Below are 22100 nucleotides of genomic sequence, written 5' to 3' on the forward strand. Positions count from 1 at the left end.
CTGACACTGTTTAGATAATTAATTAAAATATAAACCATTATACTCAGATTCTGTGTGAAAGAAATCTTCTGTATGAGAATCAACTGCTGGGTTAACAATAGTAATAGAAAATGCTCTTTCTTTTGTTGCTACCCTCATTTTGCAGGTAGAGTAAAAGGATACGTATGCCTATTCTGATAACAAGCACTGTTTGTTGAAAATGCTAAATGGGGCTTTTGGCTTGAAAACCTGCAGGCCGGGCTTTTGTTGGATGGCCCAACAATTGTCAATTGTAAGTCGCCCTGGATAAGGGCGTCTGCTGAGAAATAAATAATAATAATAATAAATAATAATAATAATAATAATAATGGCCCTATGGTTTTCTTAATCTCCCAGTGCAAAGGCCTGTTTGCTAGACCTCCTGTCGGGGTTTAGTAGCCAGCAGTGCAGCTGGAAGGCTGTGGAACGTGCTGGATTAGTATGAGTGTGGCAGTGGGCCAATGCGCCTCTCTGCAGAAAGCACGGACTGAAATCCTGTAGCCATTCCTTCCTCCTGCAACAGCCTTACCAGCAACCTCTTTAGGATTTTGTGAGAAGGTTCAAGCCAAGAAAAGATAATTGGTGTAAACATCAGGAGGATGCTCAAAGGAAAAAAGAGAGATATAATTTTTCAGGTTTGAAAGCATCTGCCACGGCCCTTGTGTATGGTATTCATTTCCTGCTTGTAGTCCTATTGGAATGCCCCCTGCATCGTTTCAAATTGAAAAAGAGTCATGCTCCATTAATCAACCTTAGGAAACAGAAAAAAAATTACATTTCATTCATGTTTTTAAGGCACGTCCTGTGATGTGCAGTGAAACGTGCTGAACTGAATAATCACAATTCACCTTTGATCTGCCATAATTAGGATGTTTTGTTAGAAATGCTAATTGGGAATAGTCAGCTGTTGGCAGACCGGCACTCACATTTCTGTATTTGTTTCTGCTGTCAATTTGAGGTCCAAAATTCTTGCTGACCTTTCCCTTTCTAGGTGACCTTGAACAGAACATTTTACCAAAACTTAACTACTGGAGACCTGGAGCTATTTTAGGTACTGCTTATTTACATTTACTTATTTATTTTCTTTTTTAATTTTCCAAATTGTCGAATTAAGATAAGAAATGCAAACATATTTAAGCAAAGCTATTTAAAAATAAATAAATAAATAAAAGGAAATATTAAGCATTTCCTCCATGAATCATACTCAAAATTACTCCCAGACTTTATTTACATTAGCAGTATATAACGCAAGACTAGTTTAATCTCATTGAAGTTCATACAGGCTGAGATTAAGAACATCATAACAAACAAAATCATAATTTATTATGAGCATAAAGAGGTTAAATATTCATGAAAATACTCAAAGCCAATCATACAATAAATACTGCTGCATGTTTTAAAAAAAATAATAAAATAAAACATGCAATGTTGCAGTGGACTGACTGCTTTTTTAAACTTCATATGTCTAAATAGTTACTGAGGGTAAGCATGGTGCAATGCTGCAGCATATGTGCTTTCTAGATGTAAAATGGTAGATGTGTAACACTATCACAGAAGCTCTTTAGCCAAGTTTAATGTGTTGATACTGAAATACTGCAGAGTGGCAGGATTTTGCATCGGCATACATGCTTGTCGTGCCTCTTCACTAATTAGCAAATACAAGTAGAAGTTTTAGATCGTTTGGTGGGGCCAATTGCCGGGAGGTGGAGAGATTGATTAGTCAGCTCTCCGTTTAGTAAAAAGCTGACTACCCAAAAAGCGTAGGTTAGTCGTAAAGATGCAAGAGCAAATTATGTTTTTGCTGTTGATTGGTTTTGATGTAGAATCCCTAATCTACTGCAACTAAAGAGTCTGGAGGCTTAATCATGATCTGCTGCGGCCCCCAAACTTCAGAAGCAAAGCATGCTGATCCAGATTTCTCTTATTAGGAGGTCAGGTCAAGATCTTTATTTTAGCAAGGCCAAGTTTAGAATCGTCAACCTGTCATGTCAAGATTTGACGGAGGGGAGGAGATGAGGAGATCTTGTGATCCCCTGCAGTTTTTGCACCTGGATGGAATAGAGGCTCTGATTATTATTAACTGGCCTGGTCAATAAACATGATTAGGAAGCTTCTGAAGCAACGCAACTTAAAGGTCATGGTTTCACAGGGCACTGCGATTAAATGGACACCTCCTGTAGTCACCGCCTGAAGCTGTGCCATCTTGGCCACAACTGGATACACCTAACATGGAGTATTCCAGCTGGGCATGCGTGGCAGGGCAGAAGGTCTGCCGGTGTAATGTGTGGGTGTGTGTGGGGAATATTCGGTTGGCAGGGAGAGGGTGCCAGAACACACATGGGAATGTGGCTGGGGCCATAATGGAATAATTGATGATTAATTAGACTCCAGCACCAGGTGTATAAAAAGGGAAATCACAGGTGTTAATATTATTTAATGTTGGTGATGTGTGATGTGCTATGCTATGTTGTAGTGGAGGGTATATGTACAGTCGTTTTTGTCTGACCCTTTTATTTTGGCCCTTGTGCCTATTAGTTTTGTTTTGTTAGTGTTTGTATAGTTTTGTAAATAAAGTACGCAATAGTGCTTAAACCTGCAGCTTCTTGTGTCTGAGTCTCTCTCCCTGATGGTAACAGCCTTACCAGTGACGCTACCCTTTCACAGCATGCCTGAGGTTAAGGTGGCATCACACAGTTAACCTGGAAGAACGTGTTAAATCTTGAAATGGACTACATGTGACCAGAACAGCTGTTTTTAAATCAATGGAAATGTATTTGTAAATAAAACATATGACCAAACAAACTCCAGCTTCTAAAGGGAGTCCATAATGCCTGGCAGCAGATGAAACAGATGTTCATAGAGATTGTCAGTCCTTAACCTTTAAAGTGAACTGCACTGTTTGTGTTTTTCCAAGGGATGGAGAGTGTGAAAGAGGAGTTAAAATTAGGCATGAAAAGATCAAACATGCTTTGGAAAAGCTAAGGTTGCACACTGGGAGCCAAAGGTAATTCAAAGCCGTTTTTTTTTTTAAAAAAGCGGTGCTGCACCAAAAACAGGCCTGCTAAAACCAGGATAAAAGCATTGTATTAGGAAAGATGTCGTCTTTTTTTTTTCTAAAGAAAAACTATACAGAAATTTCAGAGAATTTACAGGTAAGTAGGGTGACCACCTTTTCAAAATGCAAAAACAATGACTGCCTATTATTATTATTATTATTATTATTATTATTATTATTATTATTATTATTATTAGAATAGCTGCATAAATATCAAACCTTAATCAGAGTACCATGATGAATGTTTATTCATAGGAAAAAATATAAATAACTTATTGTATGCTGGCTGAGATTACTGTAATTACTATAGTATGCTATAGTCATATGCGGGGGTGGGCTTAAAAAACAAAACCTTGAACTAGTAGTGCTAGATACGAAATCTGTTATTTCTCACCATTGTCGGATTCAAAATCCATCCAGGACATCCTCACTTGAACACAGTAACTTAACCTTTGTATATGTGTTGGTGAAACGTACATGCAATTTATTATAGAAACTGAAAATTCATGCATTATTTGAGTAGTGTTTATTTTTAATTTTGTCAAATAATAATATAAACCGAAAAAACACCCCCGAACTAAACAGAAAATAAAACCTGAAAAATTCAAGCCCTACATGTAAGTATAGGCAGCCACAGGTAAAGGCCTTGTATTATTAATGTATGGAATCATTAATCTGCTGGTTTTTAAAAACAAATTCTGTTCAGGATGATTTACTTCTTTGTGGGGATCAGCTTATCAAAAGTAGGAAATTGCATCTGTCTGAATGTCTCTGCCTGTCTCTGTAGTTATCTGTATGTGTATGTATACCATTTGAAAAGTATGCAAGAGAGGGTATTGTAAATGAGCAACATGAACCAGATTCTTTACCCGGTAAAATAATAAACAATAAAGAATCAACCACTGAAGTCTAGAAAATGGACATTAGACTCCCTAACGGCTGTTATCCCATTCAGATAGTAAGCAGAAAAGAACATTTATGAAACAATAATTGCTGTAATATTTTACATGAACTAAATATTTAGATACATTTGTGAAATAAGTATTTTTTAAATAAAGACATCGATAAAATCATATCTAGTATTTTGTTCAATTGCTCCCAAAGATTTCTAACAGACACTAAACACATATAAGTATACATGTAAAATATTAGCAACTGGTAATTTTACAAAACTACAACCAAATAAGCCATACATTTTAGGGCTTCCTAATCACTCAAGTTTGTTTCTCATTTTGTAACATTAACATGGGAACTCTTTGAACATTCATATTTAAATAGCATTTCTGAATATAATATAAAATTATACATATAGTAACTATTTTCTTGTATATTTTCTTGTATACTAGGTGCACTATATACACACATTGTAGCGGGACTGCATTCTTGTAAGGTTGGGTATTTTCTCACCAAATTAATCTTGAGAGAAATGGAAGTTGATTATGGAGTTGACATTAAATACAATACAGTATTGTTGTTATTATTCATAGTATTACTACAATTCAGAATAAAGTTGATCAGAATTACATCACAGAATAAGGTTTTGTAAAATGAGAGATGTTGTTGTTATTATTATCCAAAGTTTCAGTCAGTTTTGTTTGGTGTAGAGAATTAGTGTAAGTACGTGCTGAAAAAGAGTCTGTTTTTTTGGTGTGTAATTGAATTAAGAAGGGGTATCACATGAGGATCTGAAGTCTTACAGCAATTATGTTTGCAAAATGTTTCCTGCTGGCACCATGTACAGTAATATAAGGTGGTGCGTCCCTGTTTATTAAAATGACATACTTTCCTTCGGTATGCCATATCCTGTTTACTTCCCTTCCATAATTACCGCCCAAATCAGAAACACTTTTTGTGGTTGTTGGCCCTGCAGACACAAATATTGCAACATTTCCCCCTTTTTTTGCTTCTACTAGTAACACCCAATACTCTTAAAGGGCAGCCCGGCTACGTGTTTGGATTTAGGCATGGCAGCCTGTAACTGTTCTTTACAGATGCAAATGTTTCAAACAGTACTTTTGAGGTTATTATTCAGCCAGTAACGTCATGGTAACGTCAAAGACAGGTCAGACACTATGGTTTTAATGTCATGATCTCTGTGTATGCACCATAACATAGAATCTTGGGTCCATCCAATGGTTTAAAACCAAGCCTGTATCTTCCTTGTTAGTCCACATGGACATATCCAGAATCCACCCATGAAAAAAAGAACCACAGAGTCAAGTATACTATACCTTGGCTTTTTTGATTCTATTGAAAATGTACTATTTAAATATATATATATATATATATATATATATATATATATTGTAAAAGGTTCGCACCCACTCGGGTTCGTTGCCCCTTTAAAAATACGACCCAGAACACAGAAGTGGATTTTTTCCAGCGCGTTTGCGCTATTTTTTTAATGAACACAAAACAACACAAATACAAACAAAATAAACACCTAGCTCCTCTTGGAGCACTAACTCAACTTTCAGGAACCCTTCCTAACACGGGACAGCTAAGCTGTTTTCCCGTCTTCACAAAACCCAGGTTTAACACCGCACTTACTCTTCTCTCTTCAATGGCTACTCGGAGACAGCGCACCTCTCTGCCTCCTTCCACTCAGCAGCCTCGAGCACACTGCCTGCTCTCCTTTTAAACCCCGCACCTGGGTCTAATTCCCCAATAACGCCCAGGTGCGGATGATCATTAATAATAAACAATTGAACTAAACAATAAAGCAATTAACAAATCAATTAAAAAGGTGCATTCTCACATGTTTTCTCTCTCGCAGGGAGGTTTTAACCCCCTCCCTGCTGTCTCTCACAACCCGCTATCTTACACATCCCCCCCCTTGTCTTTACAAGACACAGGCCACGAGACGGCCACCTCCTCCCCTAAAACACAACCACCCACCCTCGAGTCCATAAATGTCAATTTTCGCCCTCTTCCACGGGCGAACTCGAGGGTGGATCGGTCCACGTCCTGGGTCAGCCAGGTAGGGACCGCGCACCGGCGACGAGGGACCCCACCGGTTTGTCAGGGGCGACCGGCACGACAACCAGGGCACTGGAGGCTGCAGCAGCGGGCAGAGGTCTGCAGCTGGGACCCAGTGCAGCGACGTCCGGTCAGCAAGGGGGAGCGACGTAGCGACCAGGGGGAGCGTACGCGACGTCTGGGAGCAGCACAGCGACGTCTTAATGTCCGGGAGGAGCGGAGCAGGGGACCAGGTGGAGAACTGTGCCCGATCCTGCCGACTCCTGGGCTCCAGGTCAAGTGAAGGGAGGTCCAGGCTAACCGACAGGGTGTCCAGGAGCAAGGGGTAAGGGACTGGACGCAGCGACGCCGGACTGGACCGTAGGGGTGGTGGTCGGGGCTGTGGTGGAGGTACGCTTTTCACCTCCTCCCTAGGCTCCGGAAGCGGCAGCTCCTCCCCTCTCGGCTCTGGCAGCGGCAGCTCCTCCCCTCTGGGCTCTGGCAGCGGCAGCTCCTCCCCTCTGGGCTCTGGCAGCGGCAGCTCCTCCCCTCTGGGCTCTGGCAGCGGCAGCTCCTCCCCTCTGGGCTCTGGCAGCGGCAGCTCCTCCCCTCTGGGCTCTGGCAGCGGCAGCTCCTCCCCTCTGGGCTCTGGCAGCGGCAGCTCCTCCCCTCTGGGCTCTGGCAGCGGCAGCTCCTCCCCTCTGGGCTCTGGCAGCGGCAGCTCCTCCCCTCTGGGCTCTGGCAGCGGCAGCTCCTCCCTTTCTGGCTCGGGAGACTGCGGAGCTGCGCTAGCCTGCTCCCATTCCAGGAGTAACCGCTCCAATTCGGTTGGCTCCCGCTCCTGTCTCTTCTGCGGTGCCAACCCCATCTCTCTCTCCCATCTCTCCAGCTGCTCCTTCTGAGCAGCGGCATTTCTATTGATCTGCTCGATCAAGTCCCATAAATCCATCTTCTCTGGGTCTTAGGGGCGCCCACACTTTCTGCCACCAAATGTAAAAGGTTCGCACCCACTCGGGTTCGTTGCCCCTTTAAAAATACGACCCAGAACACAGAAGTGGATTTTTTCCAGCGCGTTTGCGCTATTTTTTTAATGAACACAAAACAACACAAATACAAACAAAATAAACACCTAGCTCCTCTTGGAGCACTAACTCAACTTTCAGGAACCCTTCCTAACACGGGACAGCTAAGCTGTTTTCCCGTCTTCACAAAACCCAGGTTTAACACCGCACTTACTCTTCTCTCTTCAATGGCTACTCGGAGACAGCGCACCTCTCTGCCTCCTTCCACTCAGCAGCCTCGAGCACACTGCCTGCTCTCCTTTTAAACCCCGCACCTGGGTCTAATTCCCCAATAACGCCCAGGTGCGGATGATCATTAATAATAAACAATTGAACTAAACAATAAAGCAATTAACAAATCAATTAAAAAGGTGCATTCTCACATGTTTTCTCTCTCGCAGGGAGGTTTTAACCCCCTCCCTGCTGTCTCTCACAACCCGCTATCTTACAATATATATATATATATATATATATAACAGAAAATTATTTTAGGTATTGATCTGTTTAACATAAGCTTAGATACTGAGAGGATTTATGACAAGGTTAATTTGATCCTTATTTTAATAGTTTAATGTCGGTAAATGGTGTTTTCATGGAGACGTTATTGGCTTATCTCTACACTGTTCTGCGAGTTGTTTTTTTGAATGAGGAGGGGGGTTGATATTTATATTTACTGCTCTAAGGCTGTAATAATAACATGGTTGTTTTTTTTTATATATTTTCTTGTACTAGAACAATCTAAATGACGAGACCGCAGCATTGTCTTCGAAGTCTACCCTTGGTTCTCCTGGGGAGCGGCGGACTTTTCATGAGCACCGGGCTGCACACAGACCGTTTCCAAAGCACCGCTCGCACGCGGACAACGGGGGCACATCTGTACAGAGGGATGGACCTGGATCCTTCGTACTAGACCTCCACAACTTCCCTGACCTGTCCAAAGCAGACATAAATGGACAGAACCCCAATATTCAAGTAAATGCAGTTCTTAAGAAGAAATGTGCCTTTTCTTGTTTGTATGATCTAGCTCTGTTGAATAATGTATTGCACTGTGTACTTCAGGTTTCTACAATATCTGGTTGTGTAGTTAATCAACAGTCGTGTATCAGGACTGTAATTTATGATACTGTTAGGGAAATGTTTGTGAATGAATAAAAATGAAGAATCGGCCACCTTTGTGTAATGTCCGGTTGCAGAATTGTAAACAGTAGATGGAACAGCGCCAGCCCCAGTTTGATACTGGAAAAAGATTGAGTTTTGCAGACCGTTTTCCTGGTACAAATGCAACTATTTTATTAAATGCGACTGTGTTTTATAGAGAGGTTTCAGTTTTATTTTAGTTCTTCACTGCACCCAGTACAACAATGTCTTTGTGTAGCGGACTGACTACTGTTCTGTCACTGGACACTTGTCTTGCGGATACAGTTAACAAATAGATGCTTAAAACTTTATTCCACAGGCCCTCAGTTTAATACAGTTTACATTCTGAGGAGCAGAAATACAGATATTAGATATTTCCACACTTGTGCAGTGCTCTGTAGAGGGTGATGCTCAGGCAGGAAGAGTAAACAGAGGGGCTTGGTTGTACTGTGCGGTGGCTGCCTAAGCACACCACGCAGCTGTTACCAGTGAGGACGCAGCCCAATGCTCTGCTGCACTTGGTTACTCCCCATTCATTGGTGGTCCTTTTTTTTTAAATGTAAGGAGCTCCTGATGCCAAACGCTAATATATTCCTTGTAAGCGATAAAACTGAGGGGGATTATTACAGTACTCGCTTTTTTCCTTTTCTTTTAAGAACTTAAAAGTATGTCTTGTGATTTACAAAGCTAGTTTTAAAAATGTTTGTACATGTATATCTTTACTTGTTTACAAAATACACTTGCATGTCAGTTTAAAGTACTTGGCTGAATTCATATAAAGAATATAGCCTATGTTCTGCATGATGATTATACTTAATCTATACTTAATCGTATTAAACCAATATTGATCACAAACAGGAATTTAGTTTACTATAAATATTTGTATGTTGTGAAAGATATATTCTACATATCAGGGACCCTTTATGTGGTGTTTGTTTTTTATGAAAACATTTCTGTGGCATCACCCTTTGATCATTTGATTGATTAATTCTACAAATCTTCTAACGAAAAGTGGCTTTGAAGAGAAGGGGAATGTGTGGCAGATCTATTGTTGATTTAACGAATCAACAGTATATGCTACAAATCCACAGTCAGAACAATTCAACAGAAAAGCACATTTTATTTGTTAATTATAGTATTACATATTTCAAACATAAGACTTAGAAATGGGCTTGCAATTTCAGTTTAGCATTTCATATTATTAAAGAAAAGTAATACAATTTATACATTAACAATGTAAAAAAAAAAGTTTTCATAATTACAAAATGACTTGCACATAAACATCCCCTTTTCTAATTTATTTCACGTTTCTTCTGGACAGGTTCAGGAGCATCCTCACTTTATAAATCTCCATCAATTACACAGACGTTGGATGTAAACTCAGCTTTTGCATTTCTTTCATTTTAACCATTGTTCAGCAAGCTTATAGAGCCCTTGCATTTTGCCTGAGTGCTTCTCGAAATCCACTCGCTGGCAGTGATATTTAGGTCTGTTTTAGGTTTGGCAAAAATCAATAACTTTTCTTTCCATTGCTGGTTCATATTCCTTTGTTTTTTGCATTTTTATTTTTGTAATGCCACGTTCATGTTCTATATGTAAAACATAGTCCTTGCTAATATCTTCACTTTCAACAGACAATTTTGTCTGTATAAGTGGGATTTGAAATCAAGAAACACATGGCAACATTCCCCCAACCTAAGACATTTTAACTGTTTGAACTAAGCGTAACAAAAGAGCAAAAAACAAATCCAATTACAGAATGAACAATCAATTTAATCTAATTATTGAACACGTATCAATTAGGAAGAAATGTTTTAAGTGGCACTCAGTGTTGAATTGGTAAGAAAATAATCTACTGTGAATTATTTGTACTGATTCAACACATCGTTGTTTATCCCTTACTGAATACTTTATATAGGTTTTGCCTTTTACATGCAAGAGCAAGACTGTTATAGATTTTATTTATGGCAGAATGGAACATCTTTGATCTTTGTCTCATCCGGCCTGTATGAGTGTAAAACACATTAGCTTTGAACTAGATGTTAAGGTGGAGAGGACTAATCTTATGACCACTGGTTTTTATATACACATGCATAAAAAAGCTTCATATGGGAGACACATGTTTGATACGACAAGAGCCCGACTGCTGCAGCTAGCTGTAATTCAGAGTGTGTCATTTCCAATAGAACTGTATTGAGACAAGGGAAAATTAAACAATGGTCTCTTTGTGGCTATTACATACTAACGATATACAAAGAGCTTCTGTCACTAACCCACCGTTTTGTTTTATATTTGTAGATGAAAGAGGAGCCATGTGCAATGTAATATAATGGCAATGCAATTGCAGTGATTTTCAGAAAAAGGCCCACTGCAACATTCTAAAAAAGCTGTATTTTAAATGTTCTTTTAGAATCAGTGTTTAAATTATAAATCTGTGACCTCCTGCCAAATAACAAACACCAAGTGCTAAAAAAAAAACTTTTTAAAAAGCTGCTTAAGGGATAGCGGTGCCATTATTTAAATTTAAACTTAGAGAGAGTTGTTATTCCAGGATAAACCAAACCACCAACAATACCATGCAATCAATCTGCACAAAATTCAGTAGAGGTTTGTGACAGTATACATTTTGTGTGGTCACTCTGGAGGGGTTATAAATAGGGGATTCCAGAGGTAAAGCGGTTGGGAGAAGCAATTTCAGCTCTAATAAAAAGTGTTGTCTGTTATGCAGGTGACAATCGAGGTGGTGGATGGGCCGGATGCAGAGCCCGAGAAGGAGCCCAGCTGGCCCTCGCCGGACTGGAGGAACTGGTGGCAGAGATCGGCCACCTCAGCCCGCCGCACTGACAGCCAGCAGGACTACAACTATGACGCCAACACAGAAGACAGCAACTTCCTGAAACCAGTGGGGGGCTGGGACCAGCGGAGTGGACACAACCAAAGGAGATTTGAGGCCAAGGGGCAGCCTGAGTATGGTATGTTTACAATGCATGTCACAGGGAAGAGAATGAGATGAGAGGTATGGAAACATGGTGAGGGGAACTAAACCTGTAACACACATGCCTGCTCCACTCAGCACGATCTCTGTGGTCTGGAGATTTTGTCTCCTCTGTGTCGCTTCTGGTGTGTGGTCATTTCGCGGCGAAAGTATCTCGTCGCCAGTTAAAAAAAATGCATTTTCTTTCCCTTGGCCAGTATCAGATATTCATAATGGCAGGCAGTGGAGGATTTTGGGCTTATATTTTTGGAATACACAGTACAGTATCTAGACTGCAAAGCACAGCCTCTGGAAAGGATTGTTTCTTTTTATTGTCTGGCCAAATTACTGGATTAAACACTGTGCTCTGTATGTGATCGATAACAAAGCACTACTTTAATTTAGATTTTGCTATACCTATGATCTCCAGACTGTCTCTACCTTGATGGTAGCACTTACCAGATGTTACAGATGCTATTTAAAAAAATGTCCAAAAAGGTCAACATCTCTAGAAAACTGGAAAACCTGCAAAGCTGATACATTGCAGAACTGGTGTGTCTAGTCTTATGGTATGATGGAGGATAAAGGGGAGACAAAATAAACATTAAAAATGACACAAACGTTACTTAATAATTGAATTGGGTCTCCTGTTTACTTGGCCTTTTACCTAAGTGTCTGGCTTATCCAGGGCGACTTACAATTGTTACAAGATATCACGTTATTTTTACATACAATTACCCATTTATACAGTTGGGTTTTTACTGAAGCAATCTAGGTAAAGTACCTTGCTCAAGGATACAGCAGCAATGTCCCCCACCTGGGATTGAACCCACGACCCTCCAGTCAAGAGTCCAGAGCCCTAACCACTACTCCACACTGCTGTGCTGGCACAGCAATGCTGGCTTTGGAGCAATATGAATGTGAAATATGGGTTGCTTAAAACACAGTGGTCCAAGGGTGCTTTAAAATTGTAGTCTGGCTACAACATTAATGGCCTGTCTCATTGAGACAGGAGCCTGAATGGTTTATTACTGAACATGGCAGCAGGAATTTAATGTGGTTGAAGAAATAGGTCCACTAACTGAGCTAGCGGTGGTACCTCATAGGGCACAGGTCACAGATTGACAGTAAAGCTGCATGTTTAAAAAAAAAAAGAAGTGTAATTATTCTGATTTACATTTCAAGTAGCCCTGGCTGGTTATAATTGATCAAACATTTTAAAAAGAAAGCTTCTCTAAATACTACTCACTCACACCATTATATATGCACTATAATTTACTTAACGGTCCAGCATTTAAGTGCAGGCCCCCTGCGCTGTTAAAATAGACAGTACCCTGTATTGCACAAATGTACAGCCTTTTATTTATGAGGAAATGCTTTCTGGTTTAGTGGGAAGGAGCCTGGTAATTAAACCTGGCCCTCCATAACTTGAGATTTACAACTGAAGATTCCCAGCTGCCCCAGAGTCAGGGGGGAGAGAGGCTTAGAGGGGTGGAAGAAGAAGAAAATGTGCAAACAGTGCTCTGTACAGCCCCATGTGTGAAAGCCATTTAGAAAGGCATGCTAATGCTTAGGTGCTGGCCTTAGCTTCAGGTAAAAAAAACATATGGACCCGATTTACTGTAGCAATGGACTAGCCTGTTGACCGATTTCCTCCTGGGTAATTGGGTTTACTCTTTTTCTGCACTACAGATTACATTGATGGGGAAGGAGACTGGAGCCCCTGGTCCATCTGCAGTGTCACCTGTGGAAACGGTAACCAGAAGCGCACACGGTCCTGCGGTTACGCTTGCACAGCTACCGAATCTCGCACTTGTGACATGCCCAGTTGTCCTGGTTAGTAAAAGTAGCATTGTGTTTTATTTTATTGGAGTAGTGGTTAGGGCTCTGGACTCCTGACCAGAGGGTCATGGGTTCAATCCCGGGGGGGGGGGGGGGGGGGGGACACTGCTGCTGTACCCTTGAGCAAGGTACTTTACCTAGATTGCTCTAGTAAAACCCAACTGTATAAATGGGTAATTGTATGTAAAAATAATGTGATATCTTGTAATAATTGTAAGTCGCCCTGGATAAGGGCGTCTGCTAAGAAATGTATTATTATTTTTTTTTTAAAGTAGCATATCAACAGCAGACATTGGGTCAATTACAATTGTAATTGTGTAATTTGTAATAAATTGCAATTACAGTGTAATTGTAGTTGAACCTGGGCAGACCTGTGTAATTGTAATTACCATATAATTGATCAATTACAATTCAATTACACACCTTTCCAAGCTTAATCATTCACAGTTCCATGTTGTGATTTAGATTGACCGAACATACTTCTCGTATTTTCAACCACTTTTAGTGACCCCATTTGAGAACTTTTATAGTATGTTTCTTTGTGTACCTGTGATTACTGCTTGGTAGAATAAACAGAGTAGTGCAATTGTTGTTGTTAAGAATATTTATTATTATTATTATTATTATTATTATTATTATTATTATTATTATTTATTATTATTATTATTTTTCTTTCCGAAAACAAAACGTTGCATAAAATGAAAACTGTTGCACGAAAACTCTTGAAATTGTAGATTGCAATGGGAACTAATGTCCACAGCTGAATGAACGCAATTGGTCACATGGTTTGGCAGCCATATTGGATTTTATATAAAATTTGGAACAATTTACAAATATCTTCTTGTCGGAAACCACGTACCACAGAGTTCTGAAACTTGATATACATGGTTAGGGCTTGTCCAAGATGCATGGTGCTCGAAATTAAGCTGATTGGTTGAGTGGTATGGCGGCCATGCTGGATAACCTAATTAACGTACAAATGTCTTCTTCTCCAAAACCGCTAATCCTTATCGAAGCAAAACTTACTTACATGATTGAAGTATGGTTTTCTTTTAAAGTTTGCCCAAATTAAGTTGCTACAGTAAAAAAAAGTTAGGTTACTTACCGTAACCCTGGTTCCCTGAAAGAGAAGACGAGCACAAAACATTATGTATTACCAGAGCTGTCGATAGGCCCCTTCCTGGGATGATGTCCTCGGTCCCGCCTACCGAGTGGTTAAAACCGTCATTCCACGGAAGCCATTTCTCTTTTTGCATCGAACCCATGTGGGCAATCGATGCAACCTTGCGGTTGGTGGTTGTCTTCTCTTTCAGGGAACCAGGGTTACGGTAAGTAACCTAACGTTCCCTTTCAATTCGAAGATGACCACCAAAAAATTACGTATGGGAAATGTATACCAGAGCCATCGCGAGGGAGAAGGAACGGCAGCAAATGAGGGACACATCAGAATTGCTTAACCCTATGTTAGCGGTATGAGTGAAGGCAAAGAAGGATCTACCACATTCAAGCGGTAGAACCTAGAAAATGTATGCGGCGTAGCCCAGCTAGCCGCCGTACATATATTGGACAGTGAGGCCCCTGTGAAGAGGGCCCAAGATGTAGCCAACCCTCTAGAAGAGTGCACAGCTACTCTCCCAGGTAGGGGTAAGCCAGCACCATCATACACAGTCGAGACTGTGTCCGGAATCCAATGCGACAGTCGCTGCTTCAAGGGGGGCTGTCCTAGGGTCAGTATACCGTGACAGACAAAGAGCTGGTCAGTATGACGCAGAGCTCTGGTCTTATTTACGTAACACCTCAATGCCTGCACCGGGCAGAGGAAATTCAATCTCCTGTGGTAAACCAGTTGCCCGGCCGGACTGACTGGAGAATGTGACGGTGAGTCAGCATTTGGAACCTCTTCTCCTTCAATAACTTGTTGAGGAATCTCAGGTGTAGGATGTGGTGAAAGCCGACGTCCCTCTTGGGTACTAGAAAATATCTCGAATAGAACCCCTTAACGCAGGAGGTGGGGTCTACGAGACGAATGGCTCGCTTGCACAGCAAGGCAGCCACTTCCTTCATTTTGCACGGTAGTGAGCACCAAGGTGTCTGAGGTGCAAGCGCGCCAGTATTGCAGCTGTTGTGCAGCGAAAGGTTGGGTCTGAGGCTGCAAGCCTTTAGGTCCCCTGCTGGGGCTGCTGAGGTTGGGGCAGTGCCCTCTGAGGCACTTGCCTAGGGCGATGACCCTAGTATTGCCTCTTAGAAAGCTGTTGTGCGGACACACCACGCCCGATGTTCCTTGTACTCTGTGGAATGCCTCGGTTGCCCATCGCTACTGTGGCCTGTAGGTGATGCCTCAGGTCACCCAGCAGAGCCATGGGCACCGGGACCGTCCTTGTGACGGTAGGCACCTGGGGGGCAGGCCAATGGCTAGACCTACCCTGCACCGGAGCACGGGGAGGGAGCAGCACGGCCACCTGCCGAGATGCTTCACACTCTGGAAGGGAGCGCTGTAAAATCTCCTCCACAGCTGTCCCGAATGTATGTCCCGGGGATATCAGCCCGTCCAGCAACGCTGCCTTATCTTTCAGGGAACCAGGGTTATGGTAAGTAACCTAACATTCCCTTTCAATTGCCTGCGACAGCCATAGCTGTCTACGAGCCGCCACCACCAGGCTTGCCAGACTCCGGCCTAGGGCTTGCCCTTGAAGACCGGGGATCTGGAGCAGCGTACTTGAAAGGAGGTGAAGCTAAGTGGCCACCAGCTCTGGGAGCAGGGTCCCTGTGAGCACGCCATCCAAGTATACTGTCAGGATACCCGCCGTGTTAGCCAGGCGGGTCACCTGTGCTTCCGCTGCATAGGCCCTTTTCAAAAGAGGCTCCGTAACCCCGCACTGAGGGATCGGGCACATAGGGTCCCTAGGCAATCGACCCACCGGCGGGGCCTTAACCAAGGCTGCGATGGTGGAGTCAACCGGGGGAAATCCTGCCAGGCCCAGCTTCTCGCCGCCCTCCAATGAAGCAAGCCGAATAGCTTGCTTCAACACACTCAGCGCTGATGCATGTCGATCCCAAGAGGAGCACACCTCTGCCATAAAATCAGGGAACGGCGGGAAGGGCTGCGTTGTGGGAGCCACTGCCTGCGTTGACGGCACCGGCTCCTCTCCTTCCTCCTTATCCGTGGGGAAGGAATTGGGAACACATTGCTGTTGTTGTTCGATTATTTCATTTTTTTTTATTTTGAAGGCCCAATGCACCGAGGTGGTTGGGCCGAGTCAGCCAGCGTTGTCTACTCTACTGCGGGTGCTAATAAAAATACAGCCCCGTGGAGGACAAGGCCTGCTGATGTTGGGTTTTTTAAAAATTTTTTTAGCTGTAGCACAACACAGGCAAGCAGGAGTACCACGTGTGCACTGCAGATGTGCCAGCAAGGTATTTCATCAACAACAAATATATATTTAAAGTAATAACAGCAGCCAGCAGAGCCACTCAACAGCGGGGGTAAGGTGAAGCCTAGCCCCGTTGGAGGACGTGCTCCCACACGAGTAAAGGCTGGAAAAGACAACAACACTCACTCCTTTAAATCAATACTACATAGGCAATCGACTCACGTACCACAGATAGAAAGCAGCAGCGTGCAACATGAACGCGCACAGGTTGCTGAGGAAAGACAGAAAGAAAAAGGCTGAATCAGGAGTCACTGATTCCATGAAAGCGGCAAGCCAGCTTTCAGCCTGAAAGGCAAGGGAACTGCAGTAGACTCAAGCTCTTTATCAAAAAACGCTCAGATACCAACACAGAGGGTCTTACCTTACCGCCTTGAGAGGCAAAAAGAGAAATGGCTTCCATGGAATGACGGTTTTAGGCGGGACCAAGGGCGTCATCCCAGGAAGAGGCCTATCGACAGCTCTGGTATAGAGAGCTCAGAAAATACCTACCAATAGGCAGGCACATCCCATACGTAATGTTTTGGTGGTCGTCTTCGAATTGAAAGGGAACATGTCTGCCATGGGCCAATCAAATTTCAGCAGTGCTCTAGTTGCATATATTGCACATACAATGAACACCATTGAACAAAAACTCTTGAAACTTCACAGAGTAGTGGAGGCCTATTGGAATTAATGTATGCTCTATCAAAAAATACCCTGATATTGACCTTGACATTTGACCTCTCCTTAAGGTCAAATGTAAAACTAGCTCATAACTCCTTACAGAGTGCAGATATGGTCATGGTTACTATAGAACAACCAATCAAATGCTTACATTTCAGAATAACGACTTGGAAGCTTGCAACTTCTAGTTGTAATTAGAATTGCAATTACTGCAGCATAATTGTAACTGTAATTGTAATTGAACACAATAGCATTGTAATTGTAATTGCATTTTCAGCAAACAATTCTGCTGTGATTTGTAATTGTAATTGACCCCAGGTCTGATTTAACAGTGTGAAATAAAGTACAGTTCCAAGGGCAATTTCATGAATTTAGATCACCAAATAATATAACAAACACAGGAATGTAGGGTTTAAATCAAAGATTTGTGGTGATTGGACATTTTAAGTACTTTCTAAATATGTTTTTTGGAGTCCCATGATCCCTGCCTGTTGTGTATACCGATTAATGTGCTCTATTCACAAAGCTTTAACTCATTAATTATTTATAGAAGGTATTTTAGGAATAAAGTTCCAATATTGTTGGTAGTGAAACCGGCAATAGTCCAGAACAGTTTCCGGGAACATCAAACTTGATTTTATTCTACAAACAACTTATGAGTTAATACTGTGAATATAACCTCATGTCTACTTAAATTAGTTTATCTGTGTAGATTTAATGTATATGTTTTTGTCCATAGGAATTGAAGATACTTTCAGGACTGCAGCTACCGAAGTAGGTCTACTAGCAGGAACCGACGACTTCAATGCTACGGAGCTGTTTGGAGTTGGTAAGAAATGATTGATGTTTTAAATGTAACATTTACATTGATGGTGGCATATGGGAATGAAACTACTGATTTTCAGTATGTGAAGAATAAATATAGTTTTGCTATCTTGAAAAAATGTGTTTTTAAAAAGACATTTTAAAGTTGGCATCCAATACTTTGAAAGTTGGTATTGAATCCTGAAGAATAAAAGCCGTATTTTCCGACCGTGCCGTTCTAACAATAATAGCTACTGCTGACAAATTCTCATAGATGAGAAAAACACATGATGGTCCAAAGCATCCTTCGTTTCTATGTATTACATAACCTGTAAAAGAGTTTATTGTGCTCTAATGCTTTCCAGACACTGACAGCTGTGAGAGGTGGATGAACTGTAAAAGTGAATTCCTGAAGAAGTACATGCTCAAAGTGTCAAACGACCTTCCTAGCTGTCCTTGCACCTACCCCACTGAGGTGGCCTACAACACGGCGGACATCTACGACCATGGCATGGGCACAGATTTCCGCTGGAAGGACGCCAGTGGCCCCAAGGAGAAGCTGGAGATCTACAAGCCGACAGCGCGCTACTGCATACGATCCATGCTGACCTTGGTGAGCACGACCCTGGCTGTCCAGCACTGTTGCTATGACGACAGCATGAAGCTCATCACCAGAGGCAAAGGGGCTGGTGCTCCCAATCTCATCAGCACTGAGTTTTCAGCCGACCTGCATTACAAAGTGGACATCTTGCCATGGATTATCTGTAAAGGTGACTGGAGCCGATATAACGAGGTCAGGCCGCCGAATAACGGACAGAAATGTGTTGAAAACCCATTAGAGGAGGACTACTATAAACAGTTTCAAGAAGCCAGGGAATTCTAATGGTATTGGTAATCTATCCTTATACACTATTATCCAAATCCCACCACCCCTGATCTTTACAGATCAAGAATCCATTTTGAAGAAAGTTTCTGAATTTTGCAAACAGGGTTCAACCACTTTATTTCCAGTATACTTGCTGTTAAAGGTTTGTGTGAAGAATACAGTGTAATTAGAACTGACCTTGATTTATCTCCCTCAAACTCAGGCTAAATTATACCTGGTGCCAGAGACTCCGAGGGACACACCAGACTCCCATGCGTTATTCTGTATAATTTAAATTACAAAAAGATAGTTTTGTGACAATAACAAAGTAAGTTGGGTTCTTCATTTTCTTATATCCTGAATATATCATCACCTTTCAAACTAAAACTGCTGAGATATTGTTTTGCAAAATGTACTTTTGTCTGGTCTGTCATTGTATCGGGCTTCAAAGAGAATGGACGGTAATTTATGGTCCACACAGGGGGGAAAAAAATAGATATTTTCTGATAATTCTTGGTTCCGTCTGTGAAGTAAAATTCATATATTGTAACAGTAATGGGTCTACAAAAACAGAAAAAGACAAATTGAGCAAAACCACCAGTGACTTGGTGCTGGGCTGGTGTTTTACTTGCAAAAAGGACTGATGCAAGTGCAATATGCTTTAAAGTCTCCTGTTATTTCAAACACAGACAATCAAAGGGAAGCAAAAATGCGTTTAATCTCATTTTCAACAAATAGGACTGGGTGCAGAGTCCAACCGCAGCATTCAAAGTATTTCTGTGGATGGGAATCATTTACAGGGACGCAAACCATAAACAGAGGAAGTGGCACTTTTGATATTTTTAGAGCTTGAACGTTTTTCCCATATTTGCTTGGTTACAATGTTCGGTCCCCCTCCAAGCTTGTTTATTTAGCATGTACCGAATACTAAGAATATGCTATAGAGTACTATTATTTTTAAGGCTTGTTTTGGTCCTGAAGATTCTTATTGATGTATAAAAAAGGGAAAAAAAGGCTGCATTATTTTTTTAAAGTATTTATTAATTTGTAGCAACATCCCACACACTGGGCATTTGTATGTGGTCTGCTTTTGTGGGTCACTAGTTGGTATAAGCAAAAGGGATGTCTGTGCACAAATGTACTCAAAGACCTCTCTGGAAAAAGAACATATAAATAAAAATATAAATGAAATTCAAATTTGCCTTGTTTTTTAATATTTATTTTATTTCTGGGGGTAAGAGGGACTGGTGGCATTGCCTTTGAGATTGAAGAGGAACTAGGTAAGAGAGACCTTGACAGTTTCCAGTTTCAGGCCAGATGTTTCACGGGCAGTTGTTTAGAACACATGCTACTTGATGTCGTTTAGTGGATGTTCGGTGAAAGATAATAATCTTGTTTCAATTTTAAACTGCTTAACCAAATGCTTATGTTTTCCAGTGGTGTGCTTTTTTTATCTAAGCGAAAAGGGAATTTTGCAGACATGAGAACCACTATACTGGCTCCACACTGTTTTCTCACAATATTTTAGTCAATAAAAAGGATCTGATGCGTTAGTTTTTATTTAAGCAATATAATTCTGATAAGAGGGCATTAGTCTGGCAGTTGACCGCTTTGGCAAGGTTAGAGCGTACCGCACTGACAAGGTCAACTACTAAGTTAATGCCAGATATTCAGGTTTTTATTAAGATTAGAAACCTGTTAACATTACCTTTTTAATTGGTGTTTTAAACATTCTGAAAGTGCAGATTTATTTACCATTCCTTCTTTTTCATTTATTTTAAAGCTGGAAATTCTATATAAACTGTGTAGCTATGCCCTGGAATTGAACGTCCTTGTTTTGGTTGAATGGAAGTTCTGATGTTTCTAATATAATTAAAAAAACGATGCAGTTCCATCAGCCAATCAGCTCTAGTGGGCTTCTATCAGACGGTAGATGCCCGCTGCTACGTCACAGCATCAACTGTGAATTAAATTTAAAATCAATTCACGCAAGTATCAGCTTTTTCATTTTGACCTACCATAATGAAAGCTCAGTTCACATCTAAACAAAGAGACATTTGGTCCAAATGTATTTTATTATCGACCAAAACAAGCCAATCAAATACTTTGCAACTACGAAAGCAGCCAGTCCTGTACCCACCACTGCCACATCAGCCGATCCACAGCCTGTCAGCTCAACTGGAGCGCAGTGTCTTTCAACAACAACAAACTGAGACAGTTCAGTAGTATTGCACCATTCAGATATCTGGCACTATCTAGATAAACTATAAGCAACTCTGACAAGTAAAACCATTTTTTTATTTACTAAAGTTTTTCTCTCATTATGTATGTGATCAGCTGTCCAGATAATGCCATTTTGTATGAATTAAAAAATCTGAAATATGTACTAAATTAAATTATTATTGTTATTTTTAATTTAGAGTGACCAGTTATTTTTATTTAGTTTTGTCCTAATTTGGAATGTCCAATTATGTTTTTTCTCCTCACCGCAGCGGGTCCCCACACAGCACAGGTGTTCTGAGGGCGTGTGAGCGTCCTCCGATCTCGCAGAATCGCTTTTACTCCGAGCAATCCAGAGCAGAGGTGGGTGGGCTACTGATCCCAGTGAACAGAGATCAGCCCTGCTTTTTATTGACTCTGAATGTGCTCGATGTCTGGCCAGTAGGGTTCGTTGTTGTGCGATGAGGAGAAGGAGTCCCTGCCGGTTTCCCACCCCCCACCCCAGGAGCGTCAGAGCCAATGTGATGCCCCCTTCGGAGTCCCAAGCAAAGTTCGGCCTCTTTGCACAGCCTGGACGCGAACTGGCGCCGTCCAAGCTGTGTGACTCATCCTGCGCTCCCAGCGGCAACGCTTTCACTGGATGAGCCACTCAATACGCATAGCAATTTTGCTGCACAGCTTGTCTGCCTCCCCTAAAACTTTGACTAACAACTACATCTCCCAGAATGCAATGTTTTCAGTTACTAGGAAACTACACAAGAAAAACCAACCCAACAAACAATATCTAATCTTTGCAGCCAATCACAGTAAAATAAAGAAAACTACACAGGTTAAAGCATAAAACATCCCAGTCCAGCTACAAATCCAACTGGAACCATCGTCATAGGCAACCGCTAAAAAAATGGTGCTATAATATTAAACTAACTGTTTTCTAACTTATTATTGCAGTTCTGTATGGCTTTATATTAAAGTTTTAACATGTTCACTGAGTTTAAGCATTTAACGTTACTTATATTTTAACATGTGATACCTTGAAAAAAATGTGCTGAGCCGATAAAGACATGGTAGTTAA

General features: G+C 41.4%; 1 protein-coding gene across 1 annotated transcript in view; it reads left to right on the top strand.

Annotated features, from left to right (window-relative positions):
- LOC117402281 (isthmin-like) overlaps positions 1-20005 on the top strand; it is a 36485-nt gene extending 16480 nt beyond the window's left edge. The window contains exons 2-6 of the mRNA XM_034003276.3: positions 7825-8064; positions 10958-11201; positions 12896-13039; positions 17879-17968; positions 18309-20005. Coding sequence (XP_033859167.2) covers positions 7825-8064; positions 10958-11201; positions 12896-13039; positions 17879-17968; positions 18309-18826 — 1236 coding nt within the window. The 3' untranslated portion in view covers positions 18827-20005. The remainder of the gene's footprint in view (positions 1-7824; positions 8065-10957; positions 11202-12895; positions 13040-17878; positions 17969-18308) is intronic.
- Positions 20006-22100: the final 2095 nt, after the last annotated feature.

Source organism: Acipenser ruthenus, chromosome 5 (genome assembly GCF_902713425.1).
Source record: "Acipenser ruthenus chromosome 5, fAciRut3.2 maternal haplotype, whole genome shotgun sequence".
In the NCBI taxonomy this organism is placed as follows: Eukaryota; Metazoa; Chordata; class Actinopteri; order Acipenseriformes; family Acipenseridae; genus Acipenser; species Acipenser ruthenus.